Source organism: Meriones unguiculatus, chromosome 6, assembly GCF_030254825.1.
Source record: "Meriones unguiculatus strain TT.TT164.6M chromosome 6, Bangor_MerUng_6.1, whole genome shotgun sequence".
Taxonomy (NCBI): domain Eukaryota; kingdom Metazoa; phylum Chordata; class Mammalia; order Rodentia; family Muridae; genus Meriones; species Meriones unguiculatus.
In genome coordinates, this window is record NC_083354.1 from 72286858 (window position 1) to 72312402 (window position 25545).

The 25545-nt window shown below is 45.7% G+C and overlaps 1 protein-coding gene across 1 annotated transcript in view; it reads right to left on the reverse strand.

The window, feature by feature from the left end:
• The window catches only part of Map1b (microtubule associated protein 1B), a 96375-nt gene that overhangs the window by 18497 nt on the left and 52333 nt on the right, over positions 1–25545 (reverse strand). Inside the window, exons 3-4 of the mRNA XM_021644124.2 lie at positions 6035–6117; positions 3558–3698 (exon numbers count right to left, since the gene is read on the reverse strand). Of these exons, the coding sequence (XP_021499799.1) occupies positions 3558–3698; positions 6035–6117 (224 nt within the window). The remainder of the gene's footprint in view (positions 1–3557; positions 3699–6034; positions 6118–25545) is intronic.

Sequence of the window (25545 nt, forward strand, 5' to 3'; positions counted from 1 at the left end):
GAATTAGGTGGATTTACAGGCAGCCACACAAGCAGCGCTCCTTCATGTCAGCCCAGAGGACAATCTGGGGCAGGCTGCTTTAAGTTCACTTCTGTCCTGTTGAGTACTGACTAGGATGAAAATGGAGCAGACATGCTTGTCAAATTTGAGCATAGCTTCAAAACGGGAGGCATATGGAATGTGAGTAGGTAGAGCTGAGGTGTTTATGGAAGCTTTGGACTTGAGGCTATGATGACGAGGCAACAGTGAACAGGGAGGCATCCTAACAAGAAGATTTGGCTTAACAACAATATCCATGGAAAACCTGGGGGATTTTAGTTGACAGTCAAATGGGTTTACATGAAGTTAAAGAAGCTTAAACTTCAAGGTCCTTCACAAGCTAGGTTCTCTACTGAAGTACTGTACTTAAAAGGTATATTAATAACGGGTTTTCCTTTTCTCCATATTATGTTAAGTTTCAGAATGCCTCAAGGCCTCCGTTTCTTCTCCATTGACATCTACTCATGCTTGGAGAAAACTGGAAGCTTTTAAACTTAACTAGACTGAAAACTGTACAAGTTGCTGGCTCTGGTGACCCTAATCTGGTCAGGTGACTTCTGGAATATGGTGTCTAGGTTAGGTCAGAATATGTAACAAGCTGTGTTTATTTGTTTGTGACCTCTCTCTCTGTCTCTCTGTGTGTATGTTGTTGTTGTTGCTGCTGCTGTTTGTCAAACCCATGGTCTTGGGAATGCTAGGCAAGCACCTTCCCATTGAACTATACGATCCTCTACCCAAATTGTGAAATCTAATTAAACAAACAAAACTTCCTGAAATAAGGCCCTCCTGCTGAATCCTTCTGTTTGCCTCTAGAGTTCTTAATGTTTCTCTCTCTAGAGTACAGCATCTGTCTTCTGGGCTTTAAATAACCATACCACCTGTTTGATAACTCCAAGGTGTCAAAGAATGACCAGGCTGAAAGCATGGATTGCCCTCATATCCATTATGACAGGACCTTTTACATTTTATAGATAACTAAGAGTAAACACAAAGATAATTAATCTAGGAGATGGGTGGAAGGGTACTGTAGGTGAACCTTCTTGAAGATATAATGAAACAAAAAGAAAAGCCTCTTCATGGAAAGGTTGAAAATGTGCCTATAAAAGTTTTTCTAAAGTTATGTTTCTGATTCTTTTTCATTTAACTAATGTGTTCCAAGGATTGGATAAATGGAGCAAGACTGTACAGAAAATGACCTCAAGCAAGTTGTTCTGCAAGTCTTCTTCCAAGACATAATCATAGTTCCAAACATAAATATCCACTGGCCTAGTCTATCTAGTGATTTTTAAAACTTTTTTATGAAGATGGGCAGCGGTGGCGCACACCTTTAATCTCAGCACTCAGGGAGACAGAGGCAGGTGGATCTCAAACTCAGAGGATCTCTGAGAAAGGCCAGCCTGGTCTAGCGCAAGTTTCAGGACAACCAGGCCAATACAGAGAAACCCTATCTTGAAAACCAAAACCAAACAAACATAGATTTTAATTTTGCCTGTATCTCTGTCTGTGTAGTACATGCAGGCAGTGCACTTGAAGGTGAGAGGGTATTGGGTCCCCTGACACTAGAGTCACAGAAAGTTGTGAGCTGCCATGTAGGTGCTGGGAATTGAACCTTTGCCTCTGGAAGAACAGCCAGTGCTCTCAACCTCTGAGCCATCTCTCCAGTCCCTAGTAATTTTCAACTCACTTTAGTTATAGCATCCTTCCTCAATGTTTACGTAAGGGAAACACAGGCTGAGTTCCTCTGGTTTGGCAGGGCAGTAGGCATGAATTCTACATACCCCTGTGCCTCAGCTTCCAGCAGCACCCTGATACCAATGATCTGGTCTAGAAGAGATCTTTTCCTGTGCCCTGAGAATGACTTTCTCTGGAGAAGGTGGGGTAGGAGAGGAGGACATGACCTCCCATGGCATCAATGATGGCTGCCGGGTATAATAAGGTACAGAATCCACCTTTATGATTACAAACCCTAGAGTTTTCCCTTCACAGAACTTGAATTCCTTCGATAAGGCTTTCTTTTTCTTTATAGCTAATGGTAAAATTGGGCACACGCATAGCCCACTGTACAAAAATCCAGAACTTTTAAAAGTGCTTTCAATAACAACTGTATGAAACTATTCCTTATTTTCAAAGAGGGGTTTACTTGAGGCCCTGACAGATGACATATGATACCTCCTTATGTAAAATCCTGGCAATGATAAAATGCTTTTTCTTACACATTTCCCTTGTTTGGTTTCATGGGGAAAAAATAAAAACCAACCATGATGTGGGCAGAAGCAAACACTTGAAAGGAACTGCAGAACCGAACAGGAATGCAGGAAGGAACCCTGTGCATGTAAATGAGCCCAGGGCTCAGGGCTGAGCTCATCTTACCAGTACATCACTTGACAGTCCAACATGACATTGGGTCACTTCCTCTACAGCCCACTCCCCTCCTCGGGACAAGATGCTGACCTCTGAAATGCCAGACAAGGGCCCAAGAACCCTTCATAACACACGGCCTAAGAACGTGATCTTGAGACAAGAGCTGCTACCTGTGTCTATTCACCAATTTCAGAGCAGTCCAAATGCTCTTTCTCTGGCATTTCAGGGCAATTGAGCAATGCCTGCGTGATACAGCAGGGTGTTTGGCTCAGCCCTGGGGAAGAGGGAATGCAGTTCCAGAGAAAGACACAGGCAAAGCTTCCACCTTGAAGTGAGAGCACAGGCCAGCTGTGAGTGAGCCCAGAGGCCTCTGAGCAAGAATCCGCTTGCCAGGCAGGGATCTTTCTCACTCTGGTGAACTGGTGCTATGTGCCTCCAGGTACAGATGACCTCACACCGTCTGAAAGAGCTCGGGCTCCACATGCTGCTTAAAAATGTTCCTTTCCACAGTTCTGCGCTGTCTCCCCCTCCCATGCGTGGAGGGGGGAAACTGTTGTGTTATCTCTCCAGGGTTTTACTGAGGCCTCCTTCTGGCTGAAACCGATTTTGCTGAGAGGATAAGCACACAGCGATCTCTCTGTGACGCCAAGGCTGCCATCTCAAGTCTAAATGGCTGCAGTAATTCCTATAAACACACCCCTCATTCCACTCCCCACGCCACCCGCGGCTTCTCATACTGCTTCCCTCTAAACACAGGGTCCACTCACTAGAAGTAAGAGAAATTAAAATAATCAGGCCAGGAAAAGCAGCACCACCCCTGACAGAGATCAAGGCAGGGGACATCCTGTTGAAGCCTGAGAGCTCTGTGGAGAAGTCTCTCAGAAAACAGGAAAGCCGGAGTTTCTCCTGGAGTTCTGTACTTTCCAGGGTCCCTAGCACTTCCGCCATCTGTAAAGATTGATCATTCCTGCGCTTCCACTGCCCGCCACACCGGCAGCGGAAGCGTGTTTCCAATCATCCATCAATCGATCGACTGCAACTGTGCTCCAGCCCAGGCTTAAGTCGTTTTGGATCATAGATTTGCTTGTTTCAGATGGGCCCCTCCTGCCTTCCCCACACCCCCAGGCAGTAGCTCAGACTCGCCGCGCGGAACCCACCTCTTGATCGGTGAAGATCTCTATGAAGTTCTGGAAGGAGAAAGAGCCAGACTGGAGAATGAGCTCTCCTGTGTTCTCAAAGCACTGTCCGGTGAGCACCAGCAGTTTATGGCGGGCGGCGTCAGTGATCATCAAGCGCACCTGAAACACAGCGCAGGCGCAGGGCGTAAGTGAGGGTGCGTAGAGCTGGGGTACCGCGCTTCAACACCACGGTGGTGCCTGAAGCTTTCTACCAACAGAACACATTCATTCCAAGAGTCTACTTTCTTCAGCTGAGCGTGGAGGCAGGGAGTGTTGGACGGGGCCCTGTCTGTGGGAGTTATTCATAAAATTAATTACTGTGGATATTAGTGGGCCCGTGGACACCACATTAAGAGTTTTGCTTTAACCAAAGACAGCAGTGGTTGTTGACTTTCTCCCCTGAGTTGCCTTCTCTTTTCAAAGCAGTCTTCACAGCTGGCAAGCATTTGTTCCACAGCTGTTGGAAAGTGTCTGCTAGCAGCCTGCAGCATCTGAGGTCAGGATATGCCACCCCGGGTCCCCCAGCTATCCTCAGGAAAGGACAGCCCCGAGTAGGCCTCATGTCATCCCTTCCTACCCAGGATTCCTTTTTTCCAAGCCACAGGGCAAGCTCGCCATGCCAAACGCAGCAGACTCCAGCGCCAGCAGCAAGGTGCTTAACACTGAACAAAAGCAAAGGCGACCCCTGAATGGCAATCTGGGAAACTGAATTGAAAGTAACTTGTGCTAAAGAACTCTCGGTGAACTCTCAGCGGCAGGGAGCCAGCAGCCCTGTGCAGGAGCAGCACCCTCAGGGCCAGGTTCCGAGCCCAGTTCATGCTGGTTGAGCACGGTCTTCGTACCCTACACCGTGTTCTGCACAGGGAATATTCAAAATTAAACAGGCTGTGACGCCTGCCCAAGGACCCTGCTGGCCACTCAAGGGAAGACATGCATACCTAAGCGGTTGTTTCAGACTCATTTGATCCACATTAGCTTGGATTCTTCAAAAAAAAAAAAAAGCTTGCTTGCTTTTTCTTTTCCTTCCTTCCTTCCTTCCTTCCTTCCTTCCTTCCTTCCTTCCTTCCTTCCTCTTTTTCTTTCTTTCTCTCTCTCTCTCTCTCTTTCTTTTGCAGGCAGAAGTAGGTCAAAACAGGCCCGATGATGATAGTCCCAAACTGAAAGCAACATAAGTGCCAGCAACCAAGAAATGAATAATCAGATGTAGTATACATATGCAAAAGGGTGCTCTTCAACCATCTATAAGCGTGCAGAACGGACACACGCTACAAGACTGGATCTTGAAGCAATGAAGCTGAGCAACAGAAGCTGAACAACAAAGGACCACGTGTTGTATGACACCATTGATATGCAATGTCTAAAACAGAAAAATCTGGAGAGAAAAAATAGGGGCTGCCAGAAGCCAAAGGGACTGCTAATGGGCCTAGGAAGTTTTAGGGAATGACAGGTATGTTTCAGGGTTAAACTGTGATGATATCTGTTCAATTTTGTAAACACTTTTAAAAAATCACAAAATTACATACTTTCAGTGGATGGATTCTATGGTTTATGAATTATATCCCAATTTGAAAACCAGATAGTCACAGTTGCTAAAGCATGGGCAGAAGACACCATAGACAGTGATGCTGCCAGGGCCTTTGGCTACTTTAATGTTTAAGAAACAATGCTATCTTCAAGGAGATGGAAAAACAGCTCTCTCAGCGCTTGGCCTGAAGGGCCAGGGGTTCTCTTGGCTTCCATCAAATTCTTATGTCAAGGTGGGTCCTAAAATTCCCAATTACTCTCTCTAGCAATAATTTCATGTGATGCTTATGATAGCAGTAACAATGGCCAACATGTACATCTGAGCCACCTTGTGCCACACTCTGTTCTAAGCCCTGAGCCCTGCAGAGAGCATCAAACAGGAACATTCGGCGCAGGGGCTGCCATGATCTCCTTTGCACAGAGGTGCACACGGAAGCAGTAAGATAACCAGACTGAGGCCACCAGCTTGTAGGTGCGGACCCTGGATGATGAAGCCAGCTAGAGACCATGTCTCTGGTTCTTGTGCTGCCTTCCAGCTATAGCTGAGGGCTAGCCTGGATGGCTCTAAACAGGGATGCGACTGGGATGTTCTGAGTTCCAGACTACAAGTTCTGAGCTTGTAGTCTGTGTCCTGCTCAGTCCACCACATTCCTGCTCCCCACCCTGGCAACAACATACCCGATGCATCCCTCCAGTTCTACAACCCTCCACAAATATGCTTCCAGCTGGCACTGGCTACTGTGTCCTTCCTTGGGAGAGGCTTTTTGGGGTGAGACTAGATGCAGAGAGTTAGGCTCTGAGCATGGAGGAAGGCTGGGAACCTGGGACTCCTCCCTCTTTCATCCCGCTCCAACTCCCACCCACCTACCCGCTCCGAGCAGCCAGGTGGCCATCCTGTGAGGCTCTAAGACCTCACAGAGCTGAACACTCACCTCGGTGCTGACCGCTTCATCCGAAGGGTTGATCAGAACTACTGTTTCTAAGATGTCACTTCGGTGATGTAGGATCTTTTGTCCTGAAGGCACAAAAAAAAAAAAAAAAAAAACACAAAGAAGAGAACTTTAGCTTTTCCAGATGAAAGCTGCTCGCCTGTTACTCAGACAGCAAAGGAATTTCCAACTCAGATGTGGCCCTGGAAACTGGGAAACACAGTGGGTGCTCCTGTGCAGGAGTGGGTACACAGAGCAGGCTGAACCCAGAACTGAGTTAGTGTAGCCTGGGGCCGCCTGGCTCTCACACTGGGTCTTTCATGGTCGCTGGTTAGGCAGCCTCCTGACCCAATGGCGGGGAATTTCATCTAAGACCAGGGAGGGATGCCAGGAAAACTCAACGGGGCTCTTGACATTTCCTTTCTCATGGTAATTGGGGATGTTTCTCCCTAACGGCCTTTCTTCTGGTGAGAACTGCTTGGAGATTAATTAGGAGCCTCATTGTGAAATGAATGACGGCCAGAAACCCAGCTAACAATTAACCCAGCAGCCAGAATGGCTGTCTGAGGCAGGCTCATGGTCTGTTGGGGTGTTCACTAATTAATTCACTTGCTTGTAGAAAAGTGAAGAAACTGTGGGCAAATGAGAAGTGGAGGGCAACCGTCCCACAGGGCAGGGTGGACAAATTGCCCCACCCCAAGACAAAATTGACGGAGAACAAAAAAGCAAGGTGTGGTTTGGGATGAGGGACCTTGCTTATATGTCTGCAGGGCTTTGATACCTACTCCTTATAGTACCATCCTGTGGCTAATCAGCCACTGGCATAAGTCAGCAGAGACCTATAGACGGCCTTCTACAAATACTACCCTGCCTTGACAAGGAGATGAAAGCCTTCCCATGAATGTGGCCAGAGTCACTGATGTATGCTCTACCAGCAAACAAGGGACAGAGAGGGGTGTCCCGTTGGAAATGTGTAGGAGGCCACGTGGTCGGGAGGGAGGACATGCCTTCTGTTTGGAAGTACAATGAAGCTTGGAAGACAGAAAAACAGAAGAGAATCTGAGGGAAATATCAACAGAGAAAAAACACAGAAGGAAAATAGATTAGAGATCTTCAAAAAGCTAAAAAAGAATCACGTATGACCCTGCCATTCCATTTATGGGTGCAAAGTGAAAGCAGAAATTTGAACTAATATTTTTATGCCAGTGTTAATCACAGTATTATTTTAGTAGCCAAAAGGTAAAACAACTCAAGGGTATGTCTATAGGTCATTGGATAAGATGTGGTCCTCTCACAATGGAATACTAGTCAGGCACAGAAAAAAATGAAGCTCTGCTAATGTTACAAGGATGAACCTAGAACACACTACACTAAATGAAAAGAGCTGGACACAAATGGAAAAATAAGATTTCATGTCTATGATATGCCCAGATACGTAAATTCAAAATAGTAATTACCAGAGGTAATGAAAACATTTTAAAAAAGAAAATGATGGTTTATACAACCTCATAGATTTTTGGTTTTGTTTTTAAAATTTTTTTATATTACTTACAGTTTATTTACTTTGTATCCCAACTGTAGCCCCTTCCTTCCTCATTTCCTCCCATGCCCCTCTCCAAGTCCATTGATAGGGGAGGTCCTCCTCCCCCTCCATCTGACCCTAGCCTCTCAGGTCTCATCAGGACTGGCTGCATTGTCTTCCTCTGTGGCCTGGTAAGACTGTTCCCCCATCAGGAGGAGATGATCAAAGAGCCAGCCACTGAGTTCATGTCAGAAACAGTTCCTGTTCCCCTTACTAGAGAATCCACTTGGAGACTGAGCTGCCATGGGCTACATCCTCATGGATTTGTAATGATCACTCCTGACTGAGTTGTGCATTTAAAAAATAGTTAAAAATGGCAACATTTTTATTATACTTATTTTATCACAAAATAAAGAATTGATGTGACAGCCAAATAATCCCTGAAGAGAACACTTCATGTATGTGAGTGACAATGCTATGGATATACATGATATGGCAGTTCCTTGGCCAGAGTTTTCCCCTTTGTATTATCAAGGATCAAACAAAACAGAAACAGCCCCATAGCAACGTTTTTACCATGTCACCATTATCGATCATTCTTGCTCTCCCTAACAGTAGTATTTACCAGTAAACCCCAGTGAGGCATAGAAGCAGCCTAAACTAAACGATAGTGGTGCCAAGCCCTGTTCTGAGACATATACAGTTTCATTCAGTCCCCCTTAAGAACTCTCATACGTGGTCCCATGACCATCACCCACTCCCACGGAAGACAAAGAGTTGACAGAAGACAATGAGTAGCTCAGGACCCCATAACAAGTAGGTGATCAAGTCAGGATCTGGCCCAGGTTGCCTAGCTCTGGACCCCTCAAATTTTTCACTTCTATGACACTGGTTACCAAGACTTGGATTGGGTAAAACAGACATCAGATATTGCAGAAGAGCCAGGAGAAAGACCGACAGACCAAAACCAAAGATGTGCTTAAAGAGCAAGATGTCAGCAGAGAATACCGGGTGGTCAGGTGGAGCAGAGAACTTACACAGAGCGAAGTAAAATTAAATGGAAGCTTGCTTTGTCCTGCTCTAAACAACCAGTGAAGAAGAAACTCGAAATAAGAACAGTGTTAACTGCCTGAGCAGACAAAGACCCGAGGCTTAGCAAAAAAAATGCTAAACCATGGAAAACAGTTCATTTCTCGTGAATGCTTTATTTTGTAATTAATTTAAAAACTGCCTTTTGGTTTTTTGGTTGTTTTCCCATTTGACAACCATGCACAATTAAAGCTAAAGCAAACACAAATTCAAATAAGTAGATGATAAAGTGAAAAATCACGCAAATCCATCCACGACGGAGTGGTCTCTAAGTCCTTCCATCTGTGGCTTCCTTGGAACAAAGACTTCAGTATCTTTGAAGGAATGAACTTGAACCAAGAAGCTTAAAACCAAGAAATGTGTGGCTATTTCTTCCTCTTATCTTTGATGTGAGCACCCAGAGCACCAGACAGCATGAGATTGGGTATGATTGTTGTCATTAACTGTACTCTGTAGGAGTCACAGCAGCAAATTTAAGCAAGATTTGTAGAAGCACCCCCCCTCCCTAAGAGTCCCCAACCCAATTGAGCCCTTTTTCTACTGCCCACAATGCTGTTGACTGCATTCATCAAAAGCGAAAACAGTCAACATGGTCACACTCTGCCCACACAGTTCAGCCCTCCCCAGAGAGGTCTCCAGCTGTTCCCTGTGAGGGCTTCTTACCGTCCACCAGACATTCTCTTCCTCCTTGGCTTCCTCAGTTGCAAACAAAACAAATGCCAAGTAACAGCTGCTGGTCACCTCCACTCTTCCTAAGTCGCTTTTCAAAACAGTCTGCCCAGGAATTCAGCTAATGAGGTCTTGTCCATCTTTGTAAGGACTCAGAGGGAAGACACTGACAATGCGTGTGCACCAAGATGGCTTTCCATAGAGGTGATTTGAATAAAGAAAGGGATCTAAAGACAGCCAGAGCACTTGAGCTCCTGTCTCTGCTGGAATGTCATCCCCATTCAACCGCAAGATTCAGAACCAAAGGCTAAACCTCCCCAGCATCTGGCAAGGCCAGGGACCTGGCTGAGAGACCTGTCAGTTCCCCACACCCAGCACCCGTGGGTGCCTGCTCTCTGGCAGTAGGCGGCTGTCTGCTCAGGCAGCTGGGACGCTCACAAAGCTGCATATTTGGGGAATGTTTCACCCTGGGAAGAGGGCCAGGCATTCTGAGGGAGAAGCCACCACCCTTGCCTGTAAAGGTCCCATTCAGTCGCTTCAGAAAAGAAGTTCCCAGCCTTTCTCCCTCACCCTGTAGTCTGCTGTCCCCATAGATACCTCATAAAGAAATCAAGGGGCACTCCGAATAGTTAACCCTCCTCAGCTTTGTGGAGGCTGGACATGGAGTGATGGAGTTGTGTCACTCAGTTTCCATATGAAAAAAATGTCTTTGAAGTCTTCCTTAAAAAATTCCACATGGCTGTGGGGCTTGACCTGGTGAGGTGGGGGCAACAGAGAAGGCTCCTGTGTGACAAAGGGTCTGCTCCACTTCAGAATCAAAAGATGATGAGGACCCCTGAAGCAGCGGGACCCTTCAGACAATGGGCTTTTGTCTGTGGTCTCCTAGAGCCGTATTTGAAATTCAAACAGTCCTTACTTTGCAGTTATTGCTAGGATTTTTTTTTTTCCGTTTTGAAAATCTGATTTAATTGGATCTATGTGTCTTTTGAAGTTGGGTTGTTTTATTGGTTTATGTTTAACTACATCCAGGCGATTTTTGAAATCTTTTAAGGTAAAAATAGACATTTCCGTGCTTTTAGGATAGTTAATGGATCTTTTGGGGGAGTTTAAGGTTTTCCTCTCAGTATGAGTGTAAGACACAAAACATAGTCCCTCTCCTGGGCTTCAGTGCTTGACTGTGGCTAAATTCAGGCACACTCATTATGGAAGTCAGCCACACAGAACCTCGGGTGGGATGTGGCTCAGCTTGTAGAACACTTCTCTGGCATACACTTAAGGCCTAGGTTTGACCTCAAGCACTGCATAAACTGGTCATGGTGTGCATGCCTGTAATCTTACCACTTCCGAGGTGGAGGCTAAGGATGAGAAGCTCAAGATCATCCTTGACCACATGTCAAAGTCAAAGCCAGTCTGGACTACACAAGACCCTGTCTCAACAGAAAGGAAGGAAGGAAGGAAGGAAGGAAGGAAGGAGGGAGGGAGGGAGGGAGGGAGGGAGGGAGGGAGGGAGGGAGGGGAGGGGAGGGGAGGGGAGGGGAGGGAGGGAGGGGGGAGGGAGGGAAGGAGGGAAGGAGGGAAGGAGGGAGGGAGGGAGGGAAGGAGGGAGGAAGGGAGGGGGAGGGAGGAAGGGAGGGGGAGGGAGGGGGGAGGGAGGGAAGGAAGGAAGGAAGGAAGGAAGGAAGGAAGGAAGGAAGGAAGGAAGGAAGGAAGGAAGGAAATCTGGACTCTCCTTGTACACATGGGTAGATCTTCTCTACTACACACAGAGCCCAAAATGAGTAACTGGGTGATTGTAGCATCTTTGCTGGGGCCAAAGCAACCCTGAAACTTCCTCAGTCCATACCAAAACATCAAAGTAGCAAGAAACCTTCTGATGAACACAGAACTGATAAAAGCTTCTAAGTAGTTCTTATGAGTGCAAGATCTGTCTCGAACTCCCTTTTAATGACTACAAGCCAGAGCTTTATTTGAACAACTTCAATTTATTAAACTGCATGACATGGAGAAGATGAAGAAGGACCTGAATCACCTACAGCCAAGATGGTGGCCAGGAGCTCCTGCAAGGAGAAAAGCCCTGCTGCCCCATCCCTACCCCTTTTTCTGCCAGTTCCCACCACTGTCATGCCTTCGTCATCACCTCTCTAGGCCTCTGCCAGCTGAAAAACTAGACTGACTCATTTTGAAAAAGGCACCTGGTCTTGTGAAGCAACACTAGATAGACCCCCATTGTAAAGATTAAAGAGCATCCTAGGGTTAGGTTGAGAAATGCCTGGGCTAAAGATGGCCTGGGGCTGTTTAGTTAAACATAAGGTTTGGTCAGTCAATGGCTATGAACACCCCTGGATATTAAAGCAGGAAGGGAAGCAGGGAGAAAGTGCTGACAGACCTTCAACCCAACCTCTTCCTCACAGTAGGGCTGTGGTGGGCAAACCTCTCACCTCAAACTTTTGCACTCAAAACACTTTGCTGGTAAAGTTGAGCTAAATGGATAAAAGCAATAAGCAAAAGATGTGCTTCACAGGCATGGAGATCATAGCCCTGTGGTCGGTAATTACCTACAGGTCTCCAGGCAGCTTTTAATGACAGGTTTTTCTTTAAAACCATAACCAGGCTTCCTAACTCTAGGAACCCACATCATATTCAGGGCAAATGTGTGGTCAATTGGAAGAGAAACAGAGCTGGCATGGAAGGAATTACCTCTGGGTGGAGAGCAAGCCCTGGCTCAGCAGGAACTGCCACTGAACTTCCCTCACAGGGAAGAGGTGATGCCAGCACGCGGGGAAGCTGCACAGGAAGCTGTGAAGGCCCCTAGGTGGTCTCTCTCCCCTGAGTCCCTCTACCCTGCCTGTATTTCCGAACAGGAAACCCAGAGTGGGTGAGCATAGGTTACCAGGTAACAGCTTCTAAGAGGCCACAATTAGCAGATCCCTTCCCCCCTGCACTCAGGGACAGAGGTGGGAAGAAGCATCTAGAAGAGAGGCTGAGGCAACCTGAGAACAAACAAAGCCACCATCATGTTTTGTTCCGTCATGTTTTGTTCCGAGAGCAAGAAGTCACTTCAGCCTAGAGAGACATGACCACAAGGCAGGGCAGAAGCTAAAGCCTTTATGACTGCTTCTGAGAAACTTGAGAAAACAAAGGTACTGGGGGACTTGGTATCTCCTGATTGCCAGCATCCCCAAAGACCAATGGCGGCATCAACACAGAAAACAGAAAGCCAGCTGTTTACCGGGAAATGATACCACTTCCCTCCAGGGAGACAAAGCCTCTCACCCTCCAGGGAGTTCCATTTCTCTGAGGCCCTCTCACATCTAGTCAGCTTGTTCATCAGTTCTGACTTACCTGTTTAACCTTAGGCTTGGGAAAGGAACTTCTTCTAGCCTGGCTTCTGAGGCAATGGGGTCACAGGTAAACGGCTACCCAAGACTGATCCAGTGGGTCGGCTGACTTTATAGGCATGGTTGACTAGGAGCACCTTCCATGTGATCACAAACTAACTGTGAGGCTGAAAGCCCATCCCAGGAACACAGCAATCGAACCTTAAACATGGAGAGTGATTCAGGACAGCTAAGCATTTGGTCTTGCAGGTGTTTGTTTAAGTCTCTTGACACTCCTAAGACATCCTGAGTGCAAATATTCTCTCCTCTTCATGGACCACAAACCTGGAGTCTAATGACTTGCCCAGCATCTCATGGCCAAGGTCAAGGATGTGACAATATCCCTTTTGCTCATTCTCCTGAGCCACTCTACCAAAATAAAGTTTGCCCGATTGTAACTCCAAGACTTCCCTCTGTAAGAGGTTAACATACAGCATGGGCCAGCTGACAGCCATCTGGATGCCACAATCAACCCTCCTCAGTACTCCCCCACCGTCCCCCTGATATTCCCAGAAATAACATTTCTTTTCTGTTGAAAATAAGTTTTTGTTTTTCTAATGTTTCACTATGAGGCATAGACTTGAAAGCCACATTGCTCTTCAAGTTCTGGCCATTTGCTTTTCAGGAGAATAAAAAAATCGAATCCCATTATACACAAATTCGGGCCACATTTTAAATAACCCTGCTCAACATCAGCAAGCAGATGAGTGTGAGTGACGTAACTTGTTTCCATCACCTTGGTTTGGAGTTGCAGAAAAGCTCAGTGGTTTGAGTTTACATCTCATTTTCCCTATTGTTAACTGTTTTTGTTTGTTTGTTTTGTTGTTGTTGTTTTTCACTGTCTTTGGCTTTGCTCTGGTTTTCCATGGCTGCTGGGCCTTCAATCCATCCTTCCCTTGGGTGCTCTGCCCTCTAGGCTTTATGTTTTCCCAACCTGGAAACAAGTAACTGAAGCCCTAGACTCCCACGGTTCTCTCTGTCCCAAGCTGGTCCAAGAACGTAGAAACCACCCAGCCTTCTGGCTACAACAGGCTGGCTTTGCCCTTGCTGGCAGGGGAACCCTGGTTTTACATTCCACCTTCCCTTGTGCCTCAGCTGAGCACCAGGGGCAGAACATGCAGGGGGAGGATGCAAGGCCATGGCTTCCATTCTTCTTGCAGAGTTCCCATTTGCTTCCTAAATCCTCTGTCATGTTTTTCTCCCACCTCAGCCCTCTCCCTTAGGCTGTTGTTCTGCTTTGTCATTGATTACTCCCACCATCCCTTTTTCTTTCTCTCTTTCTTTCTTTCTTTCTTTCTTTCTTTCTTTCTTTCTTTCTTTCTTTCTTTCTTTCTTTCTTTCTTTCTTTTGTTTATGTGTATGCACATGTCTGCACATGTTCATGCCCTTGAAGGCTGGAAGAGGGCATTGGCTTTCCTGGAGCTAGAGTCGTAGGTGGTTGTGAGCTGCCTGACTTGAATGCTAGGAACCAAACTCTAGTCTTCTGCAAAAAAAGCAAGCACTCTTCCCCACTGAGCCATCTCTCTAGACCTCTGGTTTGGGGGCCAGACTTTCATTATGTAGCTCAAGCTAGTCTCCACCTCATGATCCTCCTGTCTCAGCCTCCTGAAAGTTTAAGATTGAAGGTGTTTGCCACCACACCCAGATCATCTTCACTGGGTTTTCAAAGCCTCAACACAAACTATCAAGTGTTAGAAGTGAACAATGGCAGAAGAAAGAAAGAAAAATCAACAAAGTAGATTTAAAAAAAAAAAATCAGCCTCCCTGGAGGTCATCTACAGGAAGCAACAGTCACTATGGGCACTAGTTGAGAGTGGCTGGACAGCCTGAGGCCCTGTTACCAACATCGCCTGGATACCACAGACATCTAAGGCACATCTAGAACATGTAAATCTACCCTGTTTGGTCCATGAGAACCACACCAGGCTATTCAAACAGATCGCACTGCAGCCCCCGCAGTGTATTCTCCTCTGTGTTCACCATATACCCTGTTCCAAGGCTCTGAACCACCTGCCCTGGGCTGAGATTAGGTCGGGTCTGTGAACTCACTAAAACAAAACAGAGCAAGCAAAACCAAAAACAAACGAGCAAACAAAAAGCTCTTAACACTAAGGAAACTCGTCTGTCTCCTTGTGCACCAGCACGGAGTCCTTTCCTCTGCCTTGAAGACGTAAGGTGCCCTCCCCATGAGGTTACTGAGGGCTGGTCACTCTCCTTCTGGAAGGAATCTCAATTTGTTCCTCTCACATGGGACACCTGAAGGAGCCCCAGTGACAATGTCTTCCTGTCTCTCCTCATTTAACAGAGGAGGAAGCTTCAGAGACAGGTTAGGCCTGCATGGTCTACAGAGCCTGGCTTGTAGCTGCCAAAGGATTTCCTGTGGATGCTGGGTGTGGGTACCAAACACCAGCACTGCTTTTTATCTGTGATCCACAAGATGGTCATTCTGATGTTTATTCCCTGTTGCCTTTTCTACATACATATCACAAAAAAAAAAAAAAATGCATCATTTTAATCCCTCCTGTTTTACAGGTAGAGAAATTAAAATTGACGTAGGTGAGCTGTTCAACCAAGTGTCAATACAGCCCATCTGGTTCCTGATCCCCATTTCTTTCACCACCCCATGTTCCGCAAAATGTCTTAATATTTTAAAATTAATGTTTTTCTGGTGGTGCTGAGGAGTGAACCCACGGCTCTACTACTAAGCCACACCCCTCCACGCACACATACAAGTCTTTATTTTTAAAAAAGTTTAGATTTATAGCTGGATGTGGTGCATGCCTTTAATCTGAGCACTGGGGAGGTAGAGGCAGGCAGATCTCTCAGTTTGAGGCCAGCCTGGTCTACAGAGTGAGGTCCAAGACAGCCAGGGCTACACAGAGAAACTCTGCCTCAAAAAAACAAACAAAAAAAAAAAGATAGAAAGATAGATAGATAGATAGATAGATAAACAAATCAGTCAATCAATCACATATATAACATATATTATGTATATTTAAAGACAGATTCATGTGGGGTATATTTTCTTAGATTGGAGAATGTTGATAAATAATGTTGATTTTTTAATAAATAATGCTGGGGGGTATTTTTATTTTGAAAACTACTGGGTATGTGTCTTTGTCAAGAGTTTGGTAGAACCAGAAGATTTACAATAACAGCACTTTCATCACGTTAAAACAACATTTTCCTAGGCTTTCACCATTAGATGTAACTCTCCTTGGTTTGGTGGTTGCTGACTTTGGGGGCATTGTTTGTTTGTTTTGTGGTACTGGGTATTGAATGAACTAGGGCTAAGCAAGCAATGCTAAGCAAGAGCTCTACCACTGAGCCACACCCCTGCTCTTGTTAAATTTTTTATTTTGAGAAAAGGTTTTCCTAAGTTGACCAGGTGAACCTTGAGTTTGTGATCCTCTCCTGTCTCAACCTCCTGAGCAGCTGGGATTTGAGGCCTGGGCCACTAAACCCAGCTGGACTTTCTTGATAATAAAGTTTCAAACAGAGTTTTAAAAAATCTTAAGGGCCCCTACTGCCTTTGTGAAGACGATGTGAATTGTTGAAAGAGGACAGCCTTTTCTGGAATTTAATTCAGACAGATCAGCAGGATCTTCATAAAAGAAGCTCTTGGGTAAAAATACCAACGGGCACTGTCTCTGCCCTGAAGGGATACAGTGTAATGGGGAGACTCGGCATTCCCAGCACTTCCATCTCAGGAAACCTACCTGAAACACTGTCTCATACACAGCAGGAGCCCAGTCAACATAAAGGGATAAATAATAATAATAGCTATGATAGTTTGAATATCTGCCCTAGGTCAACACTGACCTAAATTCTTTAGGTCCATTTCTATTAATGTGCACTTGGGAAGACATGCCTCCATTTTGCAGGTAAGAATGAGGAACTTGAAGCCCAGGGCTGTGATTGTCCCATGGGATAAGGACCAGAATCAGTGGCTAGTCTATGGAGCCAGGCTAGTGACTGGAGCACCATTTTATTTTATTATTTCATTTAAGTTTTTTCAAGACTGCTTCTCACTATTCATAGCCCAGGCTAGGCTCAAACTTGTTATTTAACCCAGTTCGTCCTTGAACTCCCAATCTTCCTACCTTATTAGTCCCTGTGGGCTTGAGATGACAGGTAGAGCCACCATGTTTAAGTGTGAGGCGCATCATTGAAGTGTTAGATTGGGGAGGAATGAGGAGAGAGCCGGAGTTGGGGTGGGAGCAGATAGTAAAGAGAGGCCGACGCCAGTGAGTTTCTCACGGGGTGTCCTGCACTTGACATCCTCGTGGGCCGCCCAGGTGGCTGTGGCCAGTAGCAGACAGAAACATGGATCTGAAGCTTGGGTCATGGATTAAGCGAGATCAGGGTGTATTTTCAGTCGATGCTATTGGAGAGTGCTGCTTGCTTCTCTCTGATTATAGTCTTGAGAAATGCCCGTAATTAGAGGGCAGGCAAAGGCAGGAAAAGGCTGATGGAGGCGCTGGAGAAAACAAAGGGGAGATGAACTCCCTAACTCTCCTACTTACTTTCACCCCACACAAGGTAGCCTGTAACTGCAGCCTGTTCTAATGCTGGACCCAAACCACAGAACTGAGGCAGATTACTCCAGGTACCAAATAGCTTAATGAGAAGTCATACCTGGTGTGCAAATTCAATCTCAGATCCCCTTGTTTGACCTCCATAGACACTAGGATATGGTAATTTACAGGCCTGCTAAAATGGGCCAGCCACCAACGGGCTTCATAAAATTCTCCTGCATATGGAAACACCCTTCGACATTCCAACTCGGGAGGTCAGTAGAGCCTGGGGCTCTGTACTTCTGCAGTCTCCCAGGTTATTTAGACGGCTCTGTGTTTTCTTTTTTGAGAAACAAGACAGTGTGACAATAGCCTCTCTGATGGTCAATAACAGCCTCATTAAAATCACCTTTACACTGGCTTCCTGTGTTACTCTCCGAATGTCTGAACATAATGCTAGAATTATCTCCCTTGGGATAAAATATGATCACTAAAGGCTCAACTTATTTTTCCTACCACCTATTGATTCTCAGAATCCATTAACACGTTTATCTGACATTTAATTTGCCACCCAAAACTCCAACCATTGATTAAATCCAAAGAAAGGCTGACCTTTTAAAATCCTCTTCTGCTCATTTCAGAACCAAACTAACATGCTGTTCCTCATCCTCAAAGCTATCCTACCTTCAACCCAAAAGCTGTGTTAGTCCTCTTTAGGATTTGGCTATTGAAGAGGAAAATAGAAAAAGAAAAATACAGATAGAAGACAGAACACACATTAAACCTAGAATTAGTTAAAACAATTATCCATTGTAGGCCAGTCTTTGGGTCTAGACCATGGAGAAATAACATGAACTGGATTTGGCTTGCTTGTTTTTGTTTTGTTTTAAGACAGGATCTAATGTTTGTCAGGCTAAGCTCAAAGTCACTATGCAGCTGAGGATGACCCTGACCTCTTGATCCTCCTGCCTCTACCTTCTGAGTGCTAGGATTAGAGAATGCCACCACCTATGATTTATACAATGCCAGGGGTCGAATCCTGGGCTTTGTGCATGTCAGGCAAGCACTCTACCACCTGAGCCTTAGCACCAGTCTCATGAGCCAGATTTTTTTTTTTCTGCTAGTAAAGGCCAAGTGGGTAAAATGACCTGCAGTGGTAGCAACCAACCTAGTGGCCCTTCAGAAAGGGACCTCTAGGTTCAAGATCTTGACTTAAAAAGGTGAGACTCAAAAGACTGGAGACCTTTTGCCAACTGAAGTGATGTACTAGGTGCTACCATCCATAACCAGTGACACACCAGTGTTGTACTTTCTGTCTGGGGAACCAAAATGCTGCCTCCCTGGATTATCTCAGGTGGGTGTGGGAGAATCCCAACTGTGCTTCTTCCATTTTTAAATGTGTCGTCTTTAAATGCAAGCCCATGAACAGACATTCAAGGTCTCTGCTGCATCTGTGGGGTCCATCTTGTCCTGGGCTGAGCGCACATATAAACATGAAAACCCCACACTTGCTCACATGTTTTCCTCCTTACTATTCCTCTCTTATTTATGATCTGCCTGCCTCTGCCTCCCAAGTGCTGGAACTAAAGGCCTGGGGCAGCCCTCTAAACACTGACCACAGCAATAAACTCACAGGTTAATAGACACAGAGATCACCCAATAGAACGAACAACTTCCTCACCTAAATCCACCAACTCTCTTTGTTCAACTAAATCCAACCAGTATTTAACATCAAATGTCTCTAGTTTCTCACCCTAGCTTTGCTCACTGTAGGCTTTTGTGTTTTTGCTTTTAGTTTTAAAAGAATGGAATTCATAAATCTCAAACACTGGCCCCACTGTCCACCGAGCAGGGGGGCGCACCTCCTCTGCTCGACGAAAGCCAGCCAGGCTTGCATGAAGCTGTGGCACTGAGCAGAACAATGGAAGCCATCTTGTAAACCCGGATCCCTTATTTCCCTTTGTTCCTCCTCTCTGTCCTCTAAACTCTACATTTTGGCATTTCTGCTTTCCTCTTTGGTTTTGGAGCTTTTTATACTGAGCATTTCCCCTGGAAACAAACCAAAAAAAAAAAAAAAGGAAATCTAGTAATTAGCATACATTATGTGGCTGCACCAATCTGACAGGTTCACAAACACGTCTGCATGGCAGAGAAGAGGCCCTGTTTTGTCTTGTTTCCTAGCCTGCCCCTCCCAGCTCACAGCCTGGCATTTGCCAACTAGAGATGCCCACCCCTTGCCTTCCTCGGCTTTCAGTTTCCCAGCCAACCACTACACAGCCTTCCTTGCTAAGTACTTAATGAGGTTTTAATTCAGTTTTGGGTCTGGACCTGGGCCAGACACTGCGGCTGTCTGGGGGTGGAAAAGCATCATCTGAGAACAGTCGTAAAGACAAGCTGGGTCATCGTGGGCTTCCTGCGGAGGGAGCCTGTGGGGGAGGACTCCCAGGTCTCGCTGGCTTTAGATCATGGAAGGAAGACGTAAAGGAGACAATGCTAGGTGTGAAGGCAACCACCTCTAGGGGTGACACAGCTCTGGGTATTGGGATATCGGTCCAACTGGAAGAGAGAGAAGTACAGTGCATGCAGTATGCTTTGGGTCAAAGTCATATGCATTTTCACAGAAACATGTATTCCAATATTCTGGAATGTTATTTTTGCCCATAACTATCAGATGCTGGAAAGAAGTCCGAGTGTTTCTCTTCTCTCCCTAGACTCTGTAGAACATGAAAAGTTCACCGAGGCTTAATATGCTAAGATTTATCTCTACGTGATGCAGGCTTTCTTCTATTTGCTTAGCCACGGTTAGGGTGTTACAGTCTAGAATTTCAGAGCCTGGAACTGCAGTCAGAAAGCCTAGGTTTAAATTCCCGTGCCAGCTGTGTGAGCCTTGGACCTTGGAACAAGTGATTCTGAGCTACATGACATACTGACTATAATAATGCCTGTTTCTAACAGTTAACGGCATCAAAGCTACGGAAAAGATTCTCAGTACCATTATTTTCCCTGCACACTGGTACCCAGCTTAAAAAAACAAAACGAAACAAAACAAAAAAACTCCTTCTCTGGTATCTCTTGGCATGCTTTACCACCTTATCTTCCAACAGGCACATGCTCTCTTGGCAGTGGTTATCATGCATGTGAGTGCAAGGGTTCTTGGAAGATGGAGTTATTGGATCACCCTGGAGCTGGAGTTACAGGCTACTGTGAGTGATCAAACTCGGGTCCTCTGCAACAGCAGTACATGCTCTCAACCACTGAGCCATCTCTCCAGCCCATCCCAGCCTTTTAATGTGGATGCTAATGACCTCAACTCAGGTCCTTTTGCCTGAGTGGCAAGCACTTTACCAATTGAGCTTTCTCTCCGGTCACCGGATGCACCCCTTTGAAAATCCTGGTTTATTACAGATTCTTGGCTTGAGTCTATAATCTGAACAGTATGTTTTTAATAAGTATATACTAAGAAGTTCTACAAGCCAAGACCAGAGGAGATAATGGCCAGAAAAACTGAAGTTACTGTGAAGTTGGGTGTGGTGACACACGCCTTTAATCCCAGCACTTAGGGAAGTAGAGGCAGGTAGTGAGTTTGAGGCCAGCCTGGTTTATAAAATGAGTCCAGAACAGCCAACTACACAGAGAAAGCCTGCCTTGAAAAAAAACAAAAAACAAAAAACAAAACCAAACAAACAAAAAAACCCACAAATAAACAAACAAAAACTCAAGCTCCTGTGGGTTCAGAAAGGCAAAAACCAATCAAACCAGTGAGAGAAAAATATCTGTTAGTGACCGACAAAAAATTAAAATAGGGCATATGACCATTTCTTTTGATCCAGGAGGCAAGGCAAGATTACACCAAAAAGTCATTAAATTGTTAAAAAGTCATTACCTGACCAAATAACATTTTAGTTCTAAAGAGCTGGCTTCATTGGTTCCTATTCTTCAGTTTAGGCTACCAAGGTTTGCTCATGATATTGAAAACTCAACAGTAGAGCGGTACATAAGGTCCATAGTGTATGCACGCAGCTGGCGAAGAGGTTCCAAACAACAGGAAAATTAGTGTCATTCAAGATGCCCCAAAGACTCTAAATCACAATGTGTCCCCTACACACTCTGAATTTTGAACAACGGATGACATCACACTTGTCACAGCCCTACCTTTGCTTGTCATTGCCTTTCACCTGAACTGTGAAATGCCATCTACCTATCTTCTTGTCTCCATATAGGCAAACCAGACTACAAACTCCACCAAAAGAGCTTCTAATATATGAATTGACTAACGGTCATGAGTTCAACCAGACCTCACAAGCTCAAATTCAAGCCCTAGAGACCTGTGAAAATGATGCAGTGAATAAAAGTGCTGGCTGTGCAAGCATGAAGAGCTGAGTTCAAGTCTTAGGTACCTAAGGAAAAAGCTCAGGGTGGTTGTGCATGCCTCTAACTCCAACTCTCAGAATGGTGGACACAGAAGGACAGCTGCAGATCGCTGGCCACCAGTCAAACTCCAAGTTCAGTGACAGACCTTGGGTCAAGAAAATTTTACTCATACGTAGCCGATGGGTGTTTGGCCATCATGTGGATCTCTGACATGGACTCTCCTGCCTGCTTTTCTATCACTTCCCCCATTGGGGCTGCCTCCTCAGGCCCACAGAGGAAGAATATGCGCTAAGTGCTGATTCCTGATTCAACTTCATGTGTTGGTCGGGTTGAGGGAACTTCCCTTACCTAAGGAGTAGGTTAGGAGGGAAGAGGGGGAAGATGGAGGAAGGATGGGGACAGGAGGAGAGGAGGGAGGGGGGCTACGATTGGGATGTAAAGTGAATAAATAAATTAATTAAATAAAAAGAAAATAAGGCAAAGGGGCTGGGGAGATGGCTCAGTGGTTAAAAGAACTGGCTGCTCTTCCAGAGGACTGGAGTTCAATTCCCAGCATCTACACGGTGGCTCACAAGTGTCTGTAACTCTAGCTCCAGGGCATCTGATGTCCTCTTTTGGCCTCCTCTGGCATCAGGCATGTGCTGCACACACATACAGAAAAAACACCTATATACATAAATTTTTTAAAATTAAAATGAAAAGAAGAAGAAAACAGAGAGTGATAGAACAGGATGTCCCTCTTCTTGACTTCGCACACATATGATCACACCCACCCATACACCCACCCCCCTCCATCACACACACACAATTACAGCTCAGCTCTAGTTGTAATGGCTTTGTTGACTCCAAGAAAGTGACTTCTTAGTAACTCCATCTCCACGTCTACAAAGTGGTAAGGCTGCCAGTACCTGTCTTGCCTGTCGCTGTACAGAGTAAATGCCTTCTTATGTAATGTGCAAATAGAATAGAGGTAAAACAGTATACATTCATACATACAATATGTATACATACATAAATATTATATATTTATATAATATTGTAAATTATATATATATATATATATAATAAAAACATAGTGGAAGGCCCCCGGTTAGTGTGAGGGGAAGTGAACGCCTGTGTGGAGGCCTCCCTGTCTTTCTGTTGGGTGTGAATTCAACCCTCCAAACACTGAAAAAGCTGTCCCCCAACAGAAAACACAAAATGGCCCACACCTTCCAGCTTCCACACATGCTGGAGGGGACAAGAAGCTCTTAAGGACAGGAGGAGGACTTGGAAAGGCTTTCTGAGTAAGACGGCATTTAGCTAGAGCCTATTGGATAGAAGAGGATAGTGGGCAAAGCTGGGCAAGAGGCATAAAGCTACAGGTCCTGGGAAACAGCCTCTGGAACGGAGTTGGGCAGTTCAAACAGGATTCCTGCAGCTTATTGCTCAAGGGGGGTCTGAATGGGCAGAGCCTATGCTTTACAGACAAAGACAGAAAGACAGTAAGGTTCAGAAAGACTGACTGTCCGGTGGCCTGCTAGAGGATAATGACAGACTGAGGCCAGGCTGCGTATCCCATGGTGCCTAGCACAGCCAGAAGAAGACTGGTTTACTCCTACACGACCTGAAAACTCTTACCTTCTGTGATGGGACACCCCCTCCCACCCCCGCCTTCGATCACATGGGAGGGGGAGTAGTCAACTAGTGATGGCATCTCAAGCAACATGAAAGATGCCTTTGATTCTTAATCTAGATATTTCTCAAATTCCTCCCTGGGAGCCACAGCTGGGCTGCAGGAGAAGTTCAAATTCAACTCTTAGGTTACCGGTTTGGGTCGCTGAGGGCGAAAACATGGAATCTCATCCACTTGGCTAAAACTGTTGGCTTAGAGCTGGCCACATATCCTGCCCTTCTTCTGGAAAAGGAACAGCTAGGAAACATAATTGATTTATAAACTATTGCAAGGGTCTAAGTTAGCTAAGAGCGCTAGCTGCTCCTCCAGGGGAACACTGCTTAGTTCCCAGCATCCACTTTAGGCAGCTCACACGCATCTGTAACTCCAATTCCAGAGGACCCAACACTTTCTCCTGGCCCCCTACATGTGCACGCTGCACACACATAGATGCAGGCACAGTGCTAGCTTTATACATATAAAGTAAAAATAAATCTTTAAAGGGAGATCTTAATAAGCAACTTTCAGTATCTTTGTGTGACAGACTCCCCATGCTTTGGTTCTAGTCTTCAGAGACCGCTTGTGGCAATCTGCATGCCATGGATGAAAGAGCCCCACACAACACAAACAAGGGGGCTTTGAGCTGGGTGATAGGTTCCTCTCAGCAGTACCCGCTGTGCTAATTAATATCCTACCCATGTCATAAAACGTACAGGGCTCTAAGTGGGAAGGGAAGGGATTTTTCATGGTGATGAATTCATATTTTTGCCCAAGTCGGATCATTCTCCCTGACTGCAAACAAGCTAGTACCCGAGGCTTGCAGAGGTGATAGAGCAGATGCAATGAAGTCAAATTCTACAAAGAATATTTCCTTAGAAATACTTCAAAATTGCACCATGAAGTGATGTGGTCATGTGTGTAGCTGCAGGGAACAAGCAACGAGGTACTTATAAAGAGCTTTCTTTCTTTTTTCTTTTTTTAGTTAGGGGTTAACTTTGTCTTCCAGCATGTCTTTCTCTTAAACACACTTTATTTTCCTGTCTCCTCTGAAGAGTCAGAGAAAACAGGGAGAAAAAGGAAAAGGTCATCCAAAGCTCTCAGAGCCCTTACTTCAAAGATTTTTTCAGTTAGTCCTTTGAAAGTAGCTCTGAGCAGGGAGGGTCTTTAAAAGGTCACATTAACAATTGCCACCACTAACTTGGTTCTTCTCCACACCGCTTGGCCAGGTGGCATCCAGCATTCCTGAACGTGTGCTATTACCTCTCCAGTGGCAGACTGGGCGCCTCATTGGTATGGCGAGCGCGCACCACTGCCTTGGTGCACGGCCCTCTGCTTGAGTGCACCAGCTTGTCTCGAGGCTCTGAACTCCATCTCAAAGCTGATTCTCCACGCCCCCCCCACACACACATCTTCTCTTACATCACTAACAGGACCCATGTGAGCTGAGGGGTAGAAAAGAAAAGGCTTGGAGGTGAGGCATCACATGCCTCTTCCATATTCCCTTCCTTGTTCCGTCTGTAGGAAGCCGTTAGGATTCCTAGGGGCCATGACAGCTCTCATTTCCTGACAGTTTGTTTGCGCGTTCTCTGTGTATTATAACACCAGTTCTAACCGTCTACTGGAGCTGTGCGATCCACTTCACTGGACTGATGGAGAAAGCGAGGTCCAGGGCAACTGAGAGAACGGTAAAGCTGCCATCAAAGTGTGCCTTTTCCTCATCGTACACAGAGTGCCAAATGCTTTGGCTGAGTCAGGGTTGGCTCGTCTTTGTCCCCTGGCTTGGAGCTCTTAAATGTGGGAAAACTGCAGGCTCCCTGATAGAGCCATTGTGTTGTCCAGGTGCAAGGGCATCTTTCAACATCTGTGTGATGTAAACGGTGTTCAGTACTTAAACCAATGGGAACTGTGCTCCACATTTTTCTGACCTGCAAAAAAAGTCTCCCATCTCTCTCTGGGCCAAGACTAGGCCCACTCCCCTATTTAGGTACCACTGTGAGGTCCAGGCCAAGTGAGCCATCACTGATTTTTATGGTCAGTCTGGATTTCTCTTTAAGGTCAGAGACAAAGCCTCTCCCAAGCCACACCCAGACCCCTTGATCTTGTAGTAGAATGGGTCCTACTGTTTGTTCTATTTTCTGCATTCAGAGGGTTAACAGATTTCACCAGTCATTTGGGGGATGAGGAGTACTGACACAGGGCCTTTCCTTGTAGCCTAAGCATGCCTTGAACTCACAGCCGTCACCCTCCCTTAGCCTTCCGAGCGCTGGAATTACAGCATCATCACCACACCCAACATCATGAATCTTTGATGCTCT